The sequence below is a fragment of the Anomalospiza imberbis genome, chromosome 5, assembly GCF_031753505.1.
Source record: "Anomalospiza imberbis isolate Cuckoo-Finch-1a 21T00152 chromosome 5, ASM3175350v1, whole genome shotgun sequence".
Lineage (NCBI taxonomy): Eukaryota > Metazoa > Chordata > Aves > Passeriformes > Viduidae > Anomalospiza > Anomalospiza imberbis.
Genome location: NC_089685.1, coordinates 29,561,920 through 29,581,122, shown reverse-complemented (window position 1 = coordinate 29,581,122; position 19,203 = coordinate 29,561,920). Strand labels below are relative to the sequence as shown.

At 40.9% G+C, this 19,203-nt stretch overlaps 1 protein-coding gene across 4 annotated transcripts in view; it reads right to left on the bottom strand.

The window, feature by feature from the left end:
• Nucleotides 1-17,521, bottom strand: part of ANO6 (anoctamin 6) — a 79,423-nt gene extending 61,902 nt beyond the window's left edge. For 2 of the 4 annotated variants that reach the window (XM_068190053.1, XM_068190050.1), the window contains exon 1: nt 9,026-9,187. In XM_068190053.1, coding sequence (XP_068046154.1) covers nt 9,026-9,113 — 88 coding nt within the window. In that variant the 5' untranslated portion in view covers nt 9,114-9,187. Of the gene's footprint in view, nt 1-9,025; nt 9,188-17,022 lie in introns of those variants that run through there. The other 2 variants (XM_068190052.1, XM_068190051.1) reach the window with 2 other exon arrangements.
• Nucleotides 17,522-19,203: the final 1,682 nt, after the last annotated feature.

Genomic DNA, 19,203 nt, shown 5'->3' with positions numbered 1-19,203 from the left:
CTTAACTCCTTCACTGTGTTAGCACACCCTTGGATTACTAATATCAGTTGCCAGCATCTTTAGCAGGGTTGCTACACCACCAACATTTTACAATCACTTCTCATACTTTTCAACCTGATCTGCAACCCAGATGACATTGTTTTAGTTACTATTCCTCCCACAAAGGAAGGAAAGAACCCACAATATTTTACCCACTGAAAAGTCAGTAATCTCAGCCCCTTCTCCTGACACAAGTCCATTAATATCACCACACCATAGGAGGTGCAGGGTATCTCAACACAAGCACTTCTTGCTCCCACTCTTCCTAGACAGTGAAGATTCCTTATCTGACTGTAATTTCCCAAAATAGTAATGGTTGAGGGACAGGTCACAGGTCTCTGCTGCAGGCATGGAAAAAGAACCAAGAGCTTTCAGTCTGAAGAGAAGGCTCTGCAGAAATCTTATTGTGTCATTTTAGGGCTAACTGGAGGCCTAGAAGCAAGGTGGGGACAGTTTTTTTAGTAGGGCCTTTAGAGACAGGACAAGGGGAGATGATTTTAGGCTAGAAGAGAGTAGACTCAGTCTACTTATAAGGAACAAGTTTTTAACAATGAGGTTGGTGACACACTGGAACAGGTTGCCCAGAGGTGGTCGATGCCCGATCCCTGGAAACATTAAAGGCCAGACTGGATGGGGCCCTGAGCTACCTGATAGTTGAAGATGGGGCTCATGGCAGCAGGGCTGGACTAGATGAGCTTTAAAGGTCCTTCCAACACAAACCATTTTGTGATTCTATGATCTATCTCCACCATGCTGGAAGCCTGCAGGACAGACACACACCATGGGAACTCAAGTTTTCCAGGCATTTAGCCTGCTGCACCAGCTGGTCACAAACAACACCGAGCACAACAGAGGTAGTAGCTGTTTCCTACAGCAGAGCACTGCTGCTCAGCTCATTCTGATGACTGTAATGCAAGCAGTCTCCTATGCAAATATTTAATGTCCCATAATAAATCATATCTAAAAAATGCTGGAGAACCTGACTAACCAGATTAATGGGGCCAGATGAATTACATCTATAAAAAAATGAAAGGAAGGGAAACAGTAAAAGCAAAGCTAAATCTGCTGCCAGTGGCAGTTCTTACAAAACTTTAATTTTCAGTTGTGTCTAAATAATGTTGATGAATAGTGGTTTAGTTGGAAATTATTGTAATTGTATTTAATGTAAAAACTAAATTGAAGGGCCTTTGCACAACAGTCTGAAACTAAGCTGCTGTTTCTACCATGTGAGTCACAAAAACAATTAAAAGAATGTTTATGGTCCAGCAGATTTGTAACTACACTTCTTAAAGTTCAGTTTGCAGCTTAATATATTTTATTAATTTTCCAATTTGAATCTGGCACTCATTAAGGATGCCTCAGGATCTCACTTCTCAAGCCCCTGCAGGGAACCATGCCTATATGTCTACTGCTGTTACAAAATACTTGAGAATGGGGTAGGTAAGAAGAGAATAATTCCATTGAATTAAGCAAAAATATATTTCAGATATCTGTATATTCCCTTGGGATACAATCAAGACACTTCTTCTGTCACAAAGCCTTCAGAGAGATGTGGGATGCCTGAGTAAATTGTGAGGCGTGGAAAAGACCATAGATCTGTGCTTAGATACTTGCATTCTTTGACTGACTACCAAAAACAATCTATTGTTTGGTGGCAGTGGGCATGGCTGCCAATTTTCATTTACCACAGACAGCAGCAATAAGAAGATAAAGTGTGCAGTGTCCTTCTCTGCAGCTTTGCATTCCTACCACACTGGCACTGAGCCTCCCCAGTGAAAGATAAGGCCAGAATGCCAAGGAGACTTAGGCTGCTGTGGGGTGGCTGTGGGTGGGAATACTTCTTTTTGTAGTCAAACCAGTTTGTGCTGCTTCACATGTTTGTGACATTACAGCCTCCAGTTTTCACTTTAACTTCCAGATCCATCAGACTGGAACCAGAACACAGACAGCAGCAATGTCCGAACGGTCTCTCCTCACAGCCAATGCAACAGATGAGCTCACTCTCTTCAGAGGTAAGACTATTCCACCTACACTCACACTAAGACTGAATTTGAAGCAGAAAACCATAAAAACTGCAAGTGATATCAGGCCCATTGAATATTTGGCCCCTAGTGAATAATTTTTAAAATTTCATATTAAAATAGATATATAAAATATCAGTTTAATAATATGTACAGCAATATTTCAGACTGTTAGAAAGGACCATGCCAAAGACATGCACTGTAGCACTAGTGACAGTCCACTAAAAATAATCTGATTTTTTCTATTAATCAGTATACAGAGCTCAGCATTTGCATATTTCTCCCCTCACCTTTGTTTCCTCAATACAAGAACAGCACACAAAGCAACCCAAGGCATGTTCTTCAGAGCTGTCCTCCTTGACATTCACCCTCTGTTAAATAATTTATCTTGCTAAACACACAACTGCAGCAGTTCCATATGCTTAAGGCCTGAAGCACCTTTTCTAAAGGTTTTCTCATGTCAAGCACACAATATTTAGTTTTATTATTTGTGCATTATGTAAAAAGCACAGCAATCAGTAACCCCTTTTCCTGGCTACACCAGTTAATCCCAAACTTAGGCTAATGCTACTTTATTTGACTTTTTTAAGGGGTACAAGACTATTTAATTTATGCCATGTAAGAAAAAGCACTCTTCTGTTTAATTCTATTTTTTTTTTTAATCACAGCAGAAAACATCCATTTTAGTATCAGATTCCCCTTGGGGCTTGACACGTGTCTAGTGGCAAAGTAGACCTTAAGTGCACAGCTTGCCACCCATCATTTCCAAGGAATTGGGAGGTATGAGGAAGTAGTATGATGAGGTGATTTTAATGATAACTTTATTGAATGGCATAAATTATAACAACTTTATGGACAACAGAAAGATGGGAGGAGTGGCTGACACCCCAGAGGTCTGTGCAGCCCTGCAGAAGGACCTCAATAGACTGGAGAGATGGGCAGAGAGGAACTGTCTGAAATTCGGCAAAGGCAAATGCAGGATCCTGCACCTGGGGAAAAATAACCTTCTCTACCAGGACAGCCTCAGGGCCCACCTACTGGGAAGAAGATCTGTGGAGAAGGACCTGGGGATCCTGGTGGACAACAAGCTGTCCATGAGCCAGCAGTGCCCTTGTGGCCAGGAAGGCCAATGGAATCCTGGGCTGCATTGGGAAGAGCACTGCCAGCAGGGCCAGGGAGGTGATCCTGCCCCTCCACTCAGCCCTGCTGAGGCACATCTGGAGTGCTGTATCCAGTTCTGGGCTCCTCAGTGCAAGAGAGACATGGAGCTCCTGGAGTGGGTCCTGCAGAGGGTGACAAAGATGATCAGGAGAATGGAACATCTCTCTTATGAGGAAAGGCTGAGGGAGCTGTGCCTGTTCAGCCTCAAGAAGAAACGACTGAGGGGGGACTTTGTCAATGTCTATCAGTATCTGAAGGGAGGGTGTCAAGAAGATGTTTCCAGGCTCTTCTTGGTGGTGCCAAGCAATAGGACAAGAGGCAATGGGAAGAAAGATATGCACAGGGAGTTCCACCTGAATAGGAGGAAGAACTTTACTGTGGAAGTGACCATGCTCTGGAACAGCTTGTTCAGAGAGCTTGTAGAGTCTCCCTCACTGGAGATATTCAAGAGCCATCTGGACACAACCCGGTGCAATGTGTTCTAGGATGACTCTGCTTGAGGGAGGTTGGATTAATGACCCACCGTGGTTCTTTCCAATTTTATCCATTCTATGATTCTGAGAATTTCCCAGGCATATAGTAACAGATCTTATTAGTAATTCTTCTCTAATTACTCTTGAAAGGTCCTTTTGTGTGGAAACACAACATCTGTTATGGCATGTGTACATCTTCCCTTCCAAGTCTCCAGTCTCTTCAAATTCAAGTTCTCTGTCTGCATTTTCATATTCTGCAGAAAGCACGAATCAACTGATATTAGGACAGTTTTTTGTGAGCTTTTGATTGCATTACTTTAAGTAACTGTAACATTATAGAACTGCTGGAGCTCTGTACCATGTTACAAAACTCTGGCTTTTTCCTACATATTGAATTTAATGAGTTTTCTTTTTTACAAATGGTAATGCTTGAAAAGTCATTTTAAAAAATCTTAAGTTGTTGAGCATAACAGCGTATTTTTCCTCTTAAAGGAATTTGTGACTTGTGTAAATAGAGGAAAAATTTCAGGGAATGACTTTTGATAAATATTTACCATAAAATTTATTACTTAATAAGTAGGAAAAGAAACAAAACTATTACTATTAAAGTTGTGCAATTTGCACAAGCTAATACACTGGCAGATAAGTCCTCCTACAGTTTGTAGACTTACCTGTAAAATGCACTCATATGTTCAGTACAGCTAAATTCAAAATACAGGAACAAAGAATACTTTCACAATACAGGAAGTTTTAAATTGTGAATTCAGGTATGGTGAAACCCCTTTAAAAATAGGTTAAAATTGGGTATATGTATGAAGGTTGTATAAGTTTCCTAAATTCCCGCCTGATTCTCTGATCTCCTCCAGAATTTATTAATTATAAATAGTTGCAAACTGGTAATTATATTGCAATTAAATATTTATATTCTTACCATTTGGTTTTTAGGAGTTTTTCATAAAAATCATTAAATCAGCATTAAAAAGTGAGTGGTACCAGCAGTGTAAAAGTGTAAATGGAACCACACTTGGTGACAAGGTTGATGTCATTGTGTGGCTTGCACAGTATACTCATCTGTGGCTTAAATTCTGCAAAGGTGAAGTGGCAGAATTTCAGGAGAGAAAAATACCAAAGTATGAAGCGACAAAAAATGTAGGTAAACCATCAGTGTAACAGATATAAGAGAAAGGACATGAAGGCATGAAAAGTAGTTTATGTGTTGAGCAGTGTAACAGGCCAGTGTTTCCTGAACCTTTGCAAGTCCCAGCTCACCAGGAAGAGTCTCTCACTGCCCCAGCAGTAAGTTAGAAAACCTGAGACCACGTGTCTACATTCCTGCTTCTTTCTGCAGGAATGTACATGCAGTACACAGAGATGTACACGCACGAGAACAGGGTGGCAAACAATGCAGGGAGCAGAAATTCTTGATTCTCAGCTCATCAGACAGTGTATTGCCATCTTCAGGAGAATAGAGAACTGCAATATGCCTCAATCATTTTTAAGCTGATTGCAAGTATGAGAAGCAAAAGAGAAGAAAACCAGGTGTGAAAAGACACAACTGGGGCAGTTTTACTCACTACTGTAGGTAGACTGAAAAGGAAGAAAGTGTGCATTCAGAAACAGAACTACTTTTTTAAAAGAATCTGCTTATAAACTCTTGCATGCTAAAAAATTATTAGATCTGGCCCCTTTGAAATTTTCCAAAGGTAGGAATTACGCTTAATAAATTGCAGGAGAAAGCCATACTTCTGAGAAAAAGAGTTTAAATGTTCAGGCTTTCTATTGCCTTTAGAAGACTTCTGTAGAGAATTGCCCACTTCACAGAATCATGAAGGGAAAATGGAGTAATTTGGAGGACACTGTGGGTATGGTATATGTTCATATTGGAGTACAGTATGTGATATCAATAATATTTGTAGAGTCATACAAGAAATTTCATGTTATTTGAGCTATTGAAAAGGAAAAAATAAAAGCTCTGGGCAGGCAGCATGACTAAATGCAGTATATGCCATGAGGAAACAAGCAGAGAACATAACAGTGAGCAAAGTAAAGACGTGAAAAATAGCTATGGCTACTCTATGCCATTTGGATTACAACATCACCCCTCAGGGCAGGGTTCCAGCTGTACAGTGGGCTGAACAAAACTGGTTATCTTAGACTGTGACTCCACAATTAATGTTTCTTGAAGAAACAAGTACTTTAGTACATTTTTATTGTACTTGCTAAAAATGTGTCCTGAAAACAACATGAAAGCCTTTTTAGAAAGAAGAGCTGGAATTCTCCCTGAATCCTCATTAGCACATTGTGTGAGAAGAAAAAGGCTGATACACGAACATCCTTTTCTTGGTCATCTACAAAGCATGGAATGGTCATTATTGCAGCGGTGTTAAAAGATTACTAGATTCAAGAAGCATGACTCAAGATTCAAGAAGCAAATAGGATATATATTGGAGTAAAACCAAGACCACAAAGCATAAGCAAGTTGCTAACACATCCCTATGGAGACAAATGCATTTCTTGTCAGATGAGTAGTCAGGATGGGTGCATCTGGATATTGTCTGCACAAGTAAATTTTTCTGGAAACCATACTCAAATATTCTGTAAATCCTCAAACACAAACAAACCAATTTGGATATGGTGTGAGGTTTGCAGCAGGGAAAGAATAAATTATGGGGAAAAAAAATGATGCCACTGATGCAAAAATCCTCTTGAAAACAGCCTGAGTCCAAATGAAAAAGTTGTCCATCTTGTTTAAGCATTGGAGAGAATAAGTTTCAACTTGCCAAAAAGTCTAACCTTAGGACAAGTCTTTCTTCCCTAAGCACAGCTCTGATCCAAGCAATTAGTTTCAAAGCTCTCTACAACAGGCAGAGCAGCTCTGGTACCTCCCTGTGGACTGGGACTTGAGTACAGCTCTTTCTCTGGATGCCTGCCTAACACTGTTTCTGACATGAATGGCTTGCTAGTCACCAGCATGGATAACCAAAACAACTGTATGCCAAAATGAGACAGATTGCTCCCTTTATGTGCCATGACTACAAACTTCGATATTCCATAATAATGCTTTTCTGATGAGCTATAAACAGTTTTGATTAACCTTGAACAGAATTGGAAAGAGCTCAGAAATCCTGCTTACTTCCTGAACCAGGGATGGTGTCCTTGGGAAAAATGCAGATGCAAGTGGCAAAAAAAACCCTGGAGGTAAATGGATGATTAACATATTTTTCAGACTAATAAAATAGTTCTCCTGTAATTATACCTAATATAAAAACCTTAAAACAGTTACACATTCATTTTGCAAGGCAGAGTAGCAAAAGTGACAAAGCCAGGTGCTGTGTAACAGGTTTTGTGTAACAACTCATGAAATCATCACTGCACAATTTTTAGGCAATTTTGCCACATAGCATGAGTTGTTCCAAACTGTTGTATACAGTACATGAAACTCGTGATTTGCTGGCTCTGAGAGCGGAACTATCCCCAAGTTGGATAAAGAGTTATGAGTAGGAAAAAATTCAGTTGTTCTCTGGGGTGAAGAATGGAAAAGACAGCTGTTGATTAATACACTGCAGTGCTGATCCACCCTTTAAATTCAGGGAGTGGAGTCAAACAATACCTTTGCCGCACTTCTTATGGAAAACTGGATTTGCCTTTGGTCTATTACTGTAAGCCAATGGATACTCCCATCTGAAACAAAGGCTAATAACGTTGGAGGAAAGACATTCCCTGATTTCCACAGACATTGGGTGAGGCTCAAACTTTATACACTTCTGGAGTGAGCTAACTGAATAAATATGGCAGGCTGTATTTACCATTATTAAGGATTAGTATTTGGAGGCAATGAAAGTATCAGAGAGAGTTAATGTCACTAAAATTTTTTACAAATGCAGAAATTCAGACCAAATATTAAAACATCATCAAAAACATGTGCTTTTCAGTGAAAACATTCACAGCCTTTTGAACAATAATGAGCAGAAACCCTTTTTATTTGTCAAAATTTATATATACAGATCCAGCTTCTACTTGTTTCTAAGTGACTTTTGCCTGCATTCCTTATTTGTTAGATTTATTTTAAGAAGTTCACTAGAAATAAAAGGCTTTAGATTATCTTGGCTACTGCAGCTGAAAAACAGCTTCTGAACTGAAGTAAATCTGTGTCTCTTCAGTGAAATAAACAGGCCCCTTCAGTCTAAACCAGCTGAGAAACAACCCCTTTTGGGCTGTTTTCTGGAAATACTTTAATAGAATTCATTCCCACAGTAAATACAATGTCATTGTCCTGGGCTACTGGCATTGGAACAAGAGTAACATACATTTTGAATTTAAAACTCTCTGTCCACTTTAATGTCTGCTTTTCTGGCAGACACAATATGTCTTCTTTTTCCCTCCAGCAAAATCACTATCTTTCTTTTTTCAATTTCCCCTTACATTTTACTTTGTTTTGTTGGTTTGTTTTTTCTGGGGGGAGGGAGTGGTGTCACTGAAGGAGGGTAGGTTTAGATTAGCTATTAGGCAAAACTTCTTTACTGTGAGGATGGTGAGGCACTGGAAGAGGCTACCCAGAGAAGTTCTGGATGCCTCTTCCCTGATTGTGTTTAAGGCCAGCTAGGATGGAGCTATGAGCAACCTGGTCTGCTGGAAGGTGTCCCTGCCAATGCCAGGTGTGCTGGAACTGGATCATCTTCAAGGTCCCTCCATCCCAAGCCGTTCTGTGATTACCCTTCTCTTTAGCTCGGCGTCAAGCCAAGGCACGCCAGTCAGGCAGCGCGGGGAGAAAAGGGATGCTGCGAGCGCCGGGGCGATCGCGTTTGTATTTTCCTAAGGACCAAGGCGCCGAGCACGGGCTGTGCCTGTGCTGGGAGATCACTGTCGCACCAAAGGTCTCCGGCATCGCGCTCCCTGCAAAGCGCTGTTTCTGCCCCGTCTCACGCGTTTCCCTCAGGTCAGAGGGAAAGGAACGGGCAAAGTTTTCGGTGCTTCTCGCCCACCGAGCAGTGCCGATGCTACGGAAACGGGACCATCGCCACGGCGCTCCCTAAGGCAACCACACCTGGCCCACACTCGCCATCAGGGACAAAGACATCCCGTATTTTCCGCGGAAAAATCCTCCGTAGTTTTAGTGGAAGGAGGGGCGCGGCGGTGCGGGCTCCCTGTCTGCCAGTGGCTCCCGGCCCCGGCCGGCCACAGCCCGGGCGCGGCGCCGCCAGGTGCGCTCCCCGCCCGCGGCACCGGCCCCGCCAGGGACTTCCCGAGGCTGTAGCCCTCGCCGAGCCACAGACGCCCGGGGATGAGCCCGACGTCTAGGGGGGACCCTCCCTGCGCCAGCCTCCTACTCACCGATCTCCCCATCATCATTATCATCATCTTCCTCCTCCTCCTCCTCCCCCTCCAGATCCAGCAGCACATCCTGGTTCTCCACATTCATCCTGGCGAAGTTGCGGTGCCCCGCGCCCGCTCCCCTGCCGCCGGGGAGCGAGCCCGCCCCGAGCCCTGCCAGCCCCGGGGGCGGAGCGGCGGCGGGGGGCGGGCGGCGGGGCGGCCACCGACACCTTCCCGGCAGGAGGGGCCGCCCCCGCCCCGCCGGGCACGGCCCTGCTCCGCGGCCAGCCGGAGCGCCGGGTCCCTTGGAAGCCCTGGGTCTTTTAAAAATGTGTCAAATTATGCACCCAAGCACTGAAGGACTCACCACTGCTCAATACTGCTGAAAATGTGAAGCCTACAGATGTAGTAACAAGTAGAGTTATTTGGAAAAGGTAATGAAAATTGAAGGGGGAATGCTCAAGTACTGAATAAAAAGCCTATTTCTAGAGCTCTAGTAATGTATTCAACTTGTTGTAGACTATTTCAGAGGGATGAGGTTGTCCTCATCTCCATCTTAGCCTCCAGAAACAATCTAGGAGAATTTTGCAACCCAGAGAATGCAGAATCGTCACTATGCAGGAATACTGCGGGGGCAGAAGTACTTATAAAAGGGATTTAACTACTCATCAATATACTCATCTATCACATGTGTTGGTTCCAGGAGCAAGTAAAGGGTTCCTAAAACTGCAAGATATCTGAAGGAGTGCCTAGACAGGAATTGGACCGAGGTGGTATCGTGGCAAGAAATGGAAATAAGACTGTAAAAATTGCTTGAAGAAATGGAGGAGCAGTATTTGGGGAAAGGAGAAGATAAAGAAGTACAAGATACCATTTGACGCTATAAGCAATCTATTTTCACTCTCCAGTCTATTGTTGATACCAAAATGACTCACACGACTCAGGATGTTTAAAGTGTACACACAAGAAACTGGATGAAAAGCCATTTGTCAGATAAGCTCGTTGCTTGTTAATATAGTTATCTGTTGTCAGTCAGTTGTGGTTAGAGTCGCAGCAGGGCCTGGTATTACAGCAAGTCTAAGTGCAAGCACTTTCAGCAAATAAAAATAGTTGAGAAAATTAATTGCAGAGTTTTGAATCAGCTCTGCTTGGCAAAGACCTTATCTCATAGTCTGCTTAAAGACAGAAGTGGTCTGCAAATGCATCAGAACAGAAGCTACTGCTTTTTCCCTGTTGATAAAGCCTCATTGGTATTATCGTTATCTGCACCATCTGACACTGTGCATTTTTCTCACTCAGATTAAAAAAGACTCATAGAACTGAACCAGAGAAGGAGGGCAATATGATGGGGGGCTAATGACACATAGCAAGATTTGTTCTTTTGTGTCCTAAGTTAGAAACCTAGTGACTCATCCAATCTGCCTCTGACCATCTAAGAAAGTGCCTTACTCACTGCTGTGACTGCTTGTCAAGTTTCACACTCCGTGAGGTTATGGGGAGAGAGTTATGTCGCTCCCAGCCAGGAGTGTTCACTCCAAGATGACTCATTTGCAGACACATCACGGTTTTGATGTGCCTGGCACGCAGTTGCAATAACATTTTTATGCACCTGTATTGTGTAATATTCAGCTGCCCCCTTTTCTTGCAGGTCCTCCCCAAAACATGGTCCTGGCTGGTGAGATCTTGTTTCATAAATGATGGGAAGAGGGCAGGTTACAGTCAAGGTACAGCTTGGTTTAGGAAGATGATGTGAGATTTGTGCACTTGGATACTCTCCAGGGACATGATTGTTACCTTGGTTACATACTTCCCATTTTCACATTTAATGAATGAAAATATAATCCAATAATAGCAAAGTTAATAATAATAAAAAAAGAGCACTTAAAAACCAGGCCTTAACAAAATGTGGGGTTTTATTTAACTTGATCCTACTAAAAATACAGGTAGAGGATCTACCTCCTGCTCCCAGCATAAAGATTTCTCTCAGTATTTAAAGAACATAATGATTTTGTAGGCTTCATTCAGCCTTCAATACCTGAATGTTCAATTTCATAGATTACAGAGATGAGTTTCGCAGATAGCTTAAAAACCAAGGGGAATATTGTGTGCAAAATTCACATGCAAAGCATGTATGTTGGAAAATGTGTAGCTTTTTGGTTTTTGACTTTGTACCAGATGCAGAAATTTCTATGTGTAATTTTGGTAAAACACCTAAGCTTCAGAAACTCAGTTTTGTTACTCCTGAAAAACAGATTAAAAAAAAGTAAATTAAGACAAAAATGCAGCAGCACCAACCTGCTGCCATCTCTTTGTCAGATGGATAACAGCAAAAAAATCCACTCAAAGAATTGCAGTTGGGTTAACTCTAGCCAAGTTTTTCAGAAGCCATCTGAAATGAAAGAGTTAGACTAACTAATCCCCACCCCAGCTCAAGCATGACTGTATTCAATTTTATTGAAGAAATAAAACTTCCCAGGAGTGAGAAACAGAGACAGTCCATGGAGCCAGTGGAAAAATTGCTTCCATGGGTAAGGGTTTCATAGCAACTGTAACAATATAGGTCAGGGAGAGAGTAAAAGGGATTGTTTAGCCCAGTAGTGACAAAATTCTGGCACAGGAACCAAGTCTGTAACTGGCGTGGATCTGGGCTGGCACCAGGAGCTCTGAGTCACAGGGCCTTTGACAAAGAATCTGGCACTGAGCATCAGAAGCTTGCTGTCAGTCACTGGTCTGGTCCAGCCCCCAGCAGTAAGGCAGCTTTGAACATATCCTGGTGTTCAAACAGGTGACAGCCCATGTTCAAAATGTGAAGCACATGATGGCAAATATTTGTCACACCTTAATCCTCTGAAGCTTTTCTCATCCAGATTACACAAATCCAGGTCTTGCATCCTTCCAGCACATATCACTGTCTGTGCTTTTCTCTCTGTTACAAGTTAGTGTAAAAAAATGCAGTATGAGAATCTATGGTAGGAGAAGGTGATATCGTTTCACAAAATCTTTTAAGTACATTGGCTTTACCCACTCACAGTCCTTTTCTCAATGATTGCATTCCTTTACACCCTCACATCCACACATTTACAAGAACCAACAAGCAAGTGTTCAGGTGGTCTGGCAGGATCACTTGTGTACAACACAGAGGACCAGGGGGCCATGGAGCTCCATCCTTGGAGCTACTCAAAAGTCACCTGGACACAGTACAGGTAGTCTTCTTTTAGCTAGGGGCATGGACAAGATGACCTGCAGAGGTCACTTCCAACCTCAGCCATTCTATAATTCTGTGATTCTGTGATTCTGTGAAGGGATGCCAGCTGTCAGGTCCTCATCATCTCCCTTGAGAAATGACAAACTAATTTTTGGACAGATGTTTTGTACCCAAGAACCAAAAATCTCTATGAATGATTCTTTTGCATTGGACTTCTGCTTATTTCCACCTCCATAAATTTTAGGCAAGGCTGGTCTGTGTTCCTTAAGGCCACAGACTGTGTTATAGATGGGCTAGAAATAAAAGGAATGCTGCATGTGATGTGATGTGATGTGATATTACTTTCTTTTATTAGAGTTAGAGTCTTCTGCTGGCAAGCAACCTGTGGTCTGGTTTGACTGGAATGGTAAATGCAGGAAACAGTCCTAGATCTTTCTGTTGGGGACTATGCCCTTCCTTTAATACAAATATGGTTAATTTTTTAATTGAATATAGTCCATTGTTATCATGCTTATGCAGTTATATCCACTCATCCTTAATTTCTGCCCTCCTAATATTTCTAATACCTGTCAATACTTCTGTACACTTTGTTTCATTGCTTCACCCTTTATTTTAATGTACCATGCTCAACAACAAATACTGTATTCCAAGTAAGAACTCACCCAGAGTGAATATTATTGCTGTACCATTTTGGACATGATTTTCCTTCTAACATGTCCACAGCAACCATTTTAATTTTTGTCCTTCAACAGTTGTCAACTCATATTTCTATTGCACTCTGCAATAAGTCTTAGATTAATTTCTGCAGCTGAGCTCTTTGTCAGGCACTTTCCCATTTTGTATTTCGGTAGTTGATTTTCTGTTCCTAAGTGGAAATTTTTACCCTTGTTTTTATAATATTTCCTCATTTGATCAGTTCTTTCTCATTTTTCAAGATAATTTTGCATACGAGTGTTTTTCTTGGTGTCAGCAAACTACTGGGGGACAAAATTCATATGGCCTAAACCATAGGCCTAGCAGAATAAAGTCCATGAGCATGTAGAAAGCAAACAGTCAGAAGATTTGGAGGACTGGTAGGTCAGGTGTGCTCAAAAAAAAAAAACAAAAACCCCCCAAAAAAAAAAAACCAAAAAAAACTTTGGAGGGAGTTTTGTGGGAAAGCTATCAATTATTGAAAGCTATTAAGGCCACTATGAACAATTGTATCAGTGCACATGAAATTTGGGAAAAACAGCAGGAGACAAGTATCACTGTGTGAGGATTTCCTTAAGGATACAGGAGTTGGAGTGGTTCATCACTGTGGGATTCTTTGCAGAGCAGAGAACACAGCTGTCTTTCTATTCTACATTCTCAGTTGGAATGAAAGAAATAATTATCCCAGGGGCCAAACAAAGTCTATTATTTCACATTTCATAAAACATTAGACTTTTTAATAACTGCTGGGATATTGTGCCTTTGTGTCTGAAAGGAGGGGACTTTAACACCATTACTAAAACTTTGAAACTCAGTAACAGAAAAGAGATCATTTGAAATGCAAAGCTCCTTCTATAATGGAAGAACAAAATCAGAGAGAAGATAAAAACTTACTAAAGAAATAAGAAATAATACATATATAAATATTATATATGCTTAACAAAATGGTATTTCCCCACAAGAAATTCCCTTAAGTGCAGCAAATTATTCACAAATTTGCTCCATTAACAGGCAGTAAAAGAAAATGTAGGAGAAAGTTCTTCCAGTTCTCCGCACCATATATTTTTCCTATATTGTTAAGTTTGTGCTTGCAATCTGTTCAAGCCTAGAAGACTTTTGAGATAATTTTCTTTCATCAAGCTCTTGTGTTTATTTCAGTCTGATTCACAGACAGGGAGAGTAGTGAAGCATTAAGGGAAATTAAATTACCCAAATTCTGTACAACTCTAGTATTTTTCTTTTACCTCAGTTATGTTTCCAATTGCATGTAATCCTCACAGATTTCTTAATTCTCACTCTTGCATGCAGCCTCTAGTCTGAGATGACAACTTCAGTCTCTTTTGCCCTCTATTGAAGTGAATTGGTAATAACAATTACCAAGGAAATGTGAGCTATAATGCATAAAAGAGGATTTAAATGATGGATCTCAGTCCAGTGGCATGTATAATTACTCGATGCAGAAGTCTTGCAAGGGCTGCCAAGTCTTCTGCTGACTCCTGCCTATGAGTTCCTTTTGCCTTCTTTCTCTAGCTGTCCTTAGTATGGTAAGTAGATGTGGTAATCATCTGGCAAACATTTCTAACTTAATACCAAGCTTTTAATTCTTAGGAAAGGTATGTACATGGCCAATGTGTATCTTAGAATAATAGACTCAAGAGTTCAAGTACTGTTATTTTTCTAACACAAATATCTGAACTCAGATAGTTCAGAATATTTAAACTTCAGGGAGATAATGAGGTTATTTCAAAAAGTGAATTATGAACAATAACATTCAGTCATTTTCTTGGCAGTATGCTGTCCTAGTTTTATGATATTTTAATTCTAATTGCAAAAGAAAAAAAAGTCCCAAGTCTGTCTGTCTGGATATCTCAAAGTCCCAGGAAATGACTGTAGCAAATTTTAATCATTCTTCAAGAGAGACTATAATCTCATTCATCCTGCCTTACCCTGCAAGGGCACACACACTACAGCATTGTAGTGGGGGAGGCAAAGTCACCCACCTGTGTTGGTTAGTCCAGGTGAGCTACGTGACTAACGTGGCCAGGCCTTTCAAAGCCAGGGCTAGGACCTCTGCGTGTTCTGGGGATACACTGAGCTGCTCTGAGCTGGCTGTGGTACCTGGGCATCACGTCTGACTGCCAGGGAAGTTATGGCCCACACCTGTAGGGCAAACAACAGCTTTTGTCTTAATGCTCTGAAAAAATGCAAAGAGCTGCATTTAGCCCTGACCTGAACCCCACTGAACTGACCTGAACCCCACTGAAATGGTTAAACTAATTTGAATAATGCTGTGCATCTTTGCTGTATCCAAGTGCAGGTACACTCTGGTTGGGAAAGTAAAGGATATATAATTTGCTGCACTTGTTGCTAAGTGATTTTTACAGTGTCACTTTCTCAGTTACTTGGGAAAAATGTTTGATCTAAGCCAACATGGAAATGACACAACCATAGCTGAATATTCAGACTACAAAAAATATACAATGAAGTCTTTAAAAGTTTTCCTAATTTGAAATAAGAGCTGTATGTCCTGGAGAGATAAAATTTGTGAATTTTTGAACATAAGGAGACAAAACTTACTGGAAAAGTTGAATATTGACCCTAATATTGTGACAATACTCCAGTTTTCTCTGCAGCTACCACAAAAACGCACATTAAAAAAAGAGAATGTTTCCAGAAATTTGCTCATATAAACCATATTTTTTAAATAAAATACTTTTTTAACCCTTCTATTTCCAAGTTGGCTTACTCAGATAATCTTCCCTGAGCAACTGAGAAAGCTCCACTCTGTAGAGCCCATTTAGCAATGCATGTCGTAAACTTCCCATTCCATTATCAGTGGAATAGATATTTTTTCAGGAAAAACCTGAATTTATTTGGTGAAAAATATGCATATGGGAGTTTATCAATGATAAGGTCAGAAGGGCTTGTCTTGGCAGTTACTTGTGCAGGTTACATCTTCTGCCCTCATTATCACCATCTCCCCTTACTGTGGGGGCTGATGCATCCAGCACTTCAGCTGATGTTCATTTTAACTGCAATTCCAGTGGGATAAGCAAGTGCTTCTTCTGCATGCTTTCAGTAAAGCTCTCTATTTGTGGTAAGCAAAGTGCTTTCAGTGACTGCTGCTGTACATCTCCCCCACTACTTGCAAGCACAGATTTTCCATTAAAACTTGAAGAGAGAGGAAGAAAGAGGAATTCTGAAATAAATCCCACTATTAGGTAAGTGACAATGTCAAAATACTTCCCAGCACTTTTAAAGATAATTTGGTTCTATCCTGTGGCCATGAAACATTTTTAAAATAACTTGTCAATAGCTATATCCTGCAGGGATAAAACAGGACCTTCTGACATTAATGAAAACCTGGCAATCAAACTTCATATGGCTTTACTTATAGCTGAAGAATAATTGCACACTTAACACTTAAATGGCTTTCCTTTATTTTCCAATCAGACTTCTTCTATCAGGATGAGTTGCTCTTCTGCTAGGTATGGTATTAATTTTCATCTTAATCTTCAGTAACATTGCTGTTTCTGGGTTGTTTCACTGTTAAATGTTACGACTGTAGTGGCTTGTGGTCATGTAAGTGGTATAAATCAGTAAACTCCACACTGATGATGTGAGAGCATTCTGTGGCAGGCTTTAATGCTTGCACAGGAGTTGGAGGAGCACATATATGTCCTGTATCAACTCCTCTTCGCCTCTGCTGCGAAAGGAAATGATCGTGTCACCAGTCCTTCCTCCTCCTCCACTCTGTTATGTCACGTTGAACATCACTGTACTTCAAATTTACTCCAAGAAGGAATTACATTGACAGGCAAACAAGGAGAGTTTTGGTCCTCCTGAAGAATGTGAAGAAGGGGTTTTGCTGTATGCTGGTTTGGGGCCCCAGGAGGATTACCCACATGCTCAGCAAAGTATCTTTATTGCACTTTAAAGATAAATGGATATTTCTTCACATGTCTTCCATGTCTTGCAAATGCCAAGAAAGAAAACCACTCTTATTTACTATGAAGCATGAAATATGTATCTATATATACATATACATGCACATATATACATATTTACATATATATAGATAGATATAGATATATACTGAGTGTGAGAATTTCCTTACCTCAATATATGAGTCAGTTTTAAGCAGCTTCTTTTTTCTCTCCTTGTGATATTTTGCTTTCCTTGTTTTCTATTGAAAGTGAGATTATATGAGCCTTAAGATGTTAATTGGGAAAGACTGATCTCATTCACCAGGTAGAAGCAGAAAAGTAAACAGATAGACGTGAGGAAGCGGGGACCACAGACCAAGTTGTCCATCCTTTGCCAGGTGTTTGACACCTTTGGTGATTTTAAAATGAGGAGCTTTTTGTTTGTCTCTGTGGCTTTGTCCTCCTCAGTGCAGGCTGCTGCATCGCCAGGAATGTGGATGCTTTCTGCTGCCCAGGATCCTGTTTTGTTAATGCTTCCTCCTTCGGCCACTTGCCAGAAAATCACCTTGGAAACCAAGGCACCAGTTTCCATGGCCACTTGGAGGAGCATATGTTTCCTTCCATTACATGGGGTATTAGGAGGAGGAAGCCCACGTTTTTTGCCAGAATAAATTCTGCGGGATTGGACTCAAAGAGCTGCATCCCAACCTTATTTCCTCCATCAAATCCCCAGTGAAACCACCAGAACTGCAGAGGATAAATAAGCACAAAATGCGGCTTTACATGAATGTCCTCACAACTGAGATGTGAAATGACATCTTATAAACAATTTGCCTCTGTCTTATTACCCAGAGAAATTCAAGAGTGAGATAAAGAGGAATAAAACAGAACCTCGTTCTTTTCCAAATGCAGGCACATGAAATTACATGAACAAGGAAAAAAAAAGTCTTTAAAAGAACTCACCTGATGGTTGAGGTGAAAACTAACAGTAGCTGGTCAATCTAAAGGTTTGACTGTGCCACTACCCCATACTCAGAAAGGGCCCATGGCTGGTTGTGGAAAATAATACAAGAAATAGCCTGAGGATTTTTCCTGACTCCCATGCTGGTTGGATTCAAGCACGGTAGGATCAAAGGCTAAAAATGCAGAGGAGGAACTTGTTGACTTCCTCTAAGGAAAGGCAGAAATGTTCCACAGGCTGCTGTGTTAAGGCTTCTCTTTGTTTTGAGCACCATAGGCTGCAGCAGAAGCATCTTCACATCCAGCTTATATTCAGGTCGCAGAAAACACAGCAAATTTTAATGCTCATCTGTGGCTTAAACTTTTTCAGGTAAAGATTGTCACAATTCCCCTTCCATCTAAATTTTAGTTTCCTTCTGAAAGGTGCTGTACACATCAAGTTCCTTAGAGAAACAACATGCCTAACCACAGGATCCAGAATGATGGTTAGTTATCATGAAGTAACCAAATCCATACTGTGATCCTGCAAAGTACCAGAAAATCTACTTAACATTTTGCAACAGTTTTCCAGATCTGCAGTTTGAAGCCATGGTGATTGCTTTGTGAAGAGCAACAGCTTATTGCTGTTGGAAATTAAAGTTTCAAAGCAAGAAATCTTCCTTCCCATTTACAGATGTGACCATTCTCAAACTTGTGTCTGAGACACCAAGTCACTACAGCTCCTGTTTCTTGATTCTTACATTTCTAACCTTCCATTCTGAAGGAAAATTATTAGATAAACAGGAAATTAGGAGAATCCAAAGTCAAATACCATAGGAACATTTTCTGTTATATCTGCTGTTTCAGCATGGGGATGTGACAGATCACTGCCAATGCACAGAAGGGTGTGAACAGTTTTGATCTTATTTTGCTGAAGATATGAGCTGACTAAATGCCAACCAGCCAGTCCAGGAGCTACACAAAATGGTAGCATTTCTGATTAGTTCCTCTCTCTCTAAGCCAACATGCCCTTGCAACCCAAAATGGCCTATGTATTATTTTCCACATGATACTGAACTATGCAGAAACTAAATTATATGACTGCTGTGGCCCTTTCAAAATGAATTTAAAGTGAATAAGTTCAGTAAATTCAGGCTGTTTGGGGGCACACTGGCTAACCCATTTAATCACATTAACTCACAGAAATACATTTGTGGGAGCTACTATTCAATGATGAGTTGGTTCCTGCTATGTGATATCCCCTCAGAACACCCGGGATGCTTTTACTGTGTTTGTATTACCATCAGCAACTTTGATTCCCCTGAAAGCAGCTGATGGTTTTCAGTAACCACGGCTCAAGTGAAGAGTTCACCCCTCAAAAATTGATCAATTTTGTGACTGCCCTGCAGAACCATGGATAGAGTTACAGCCTT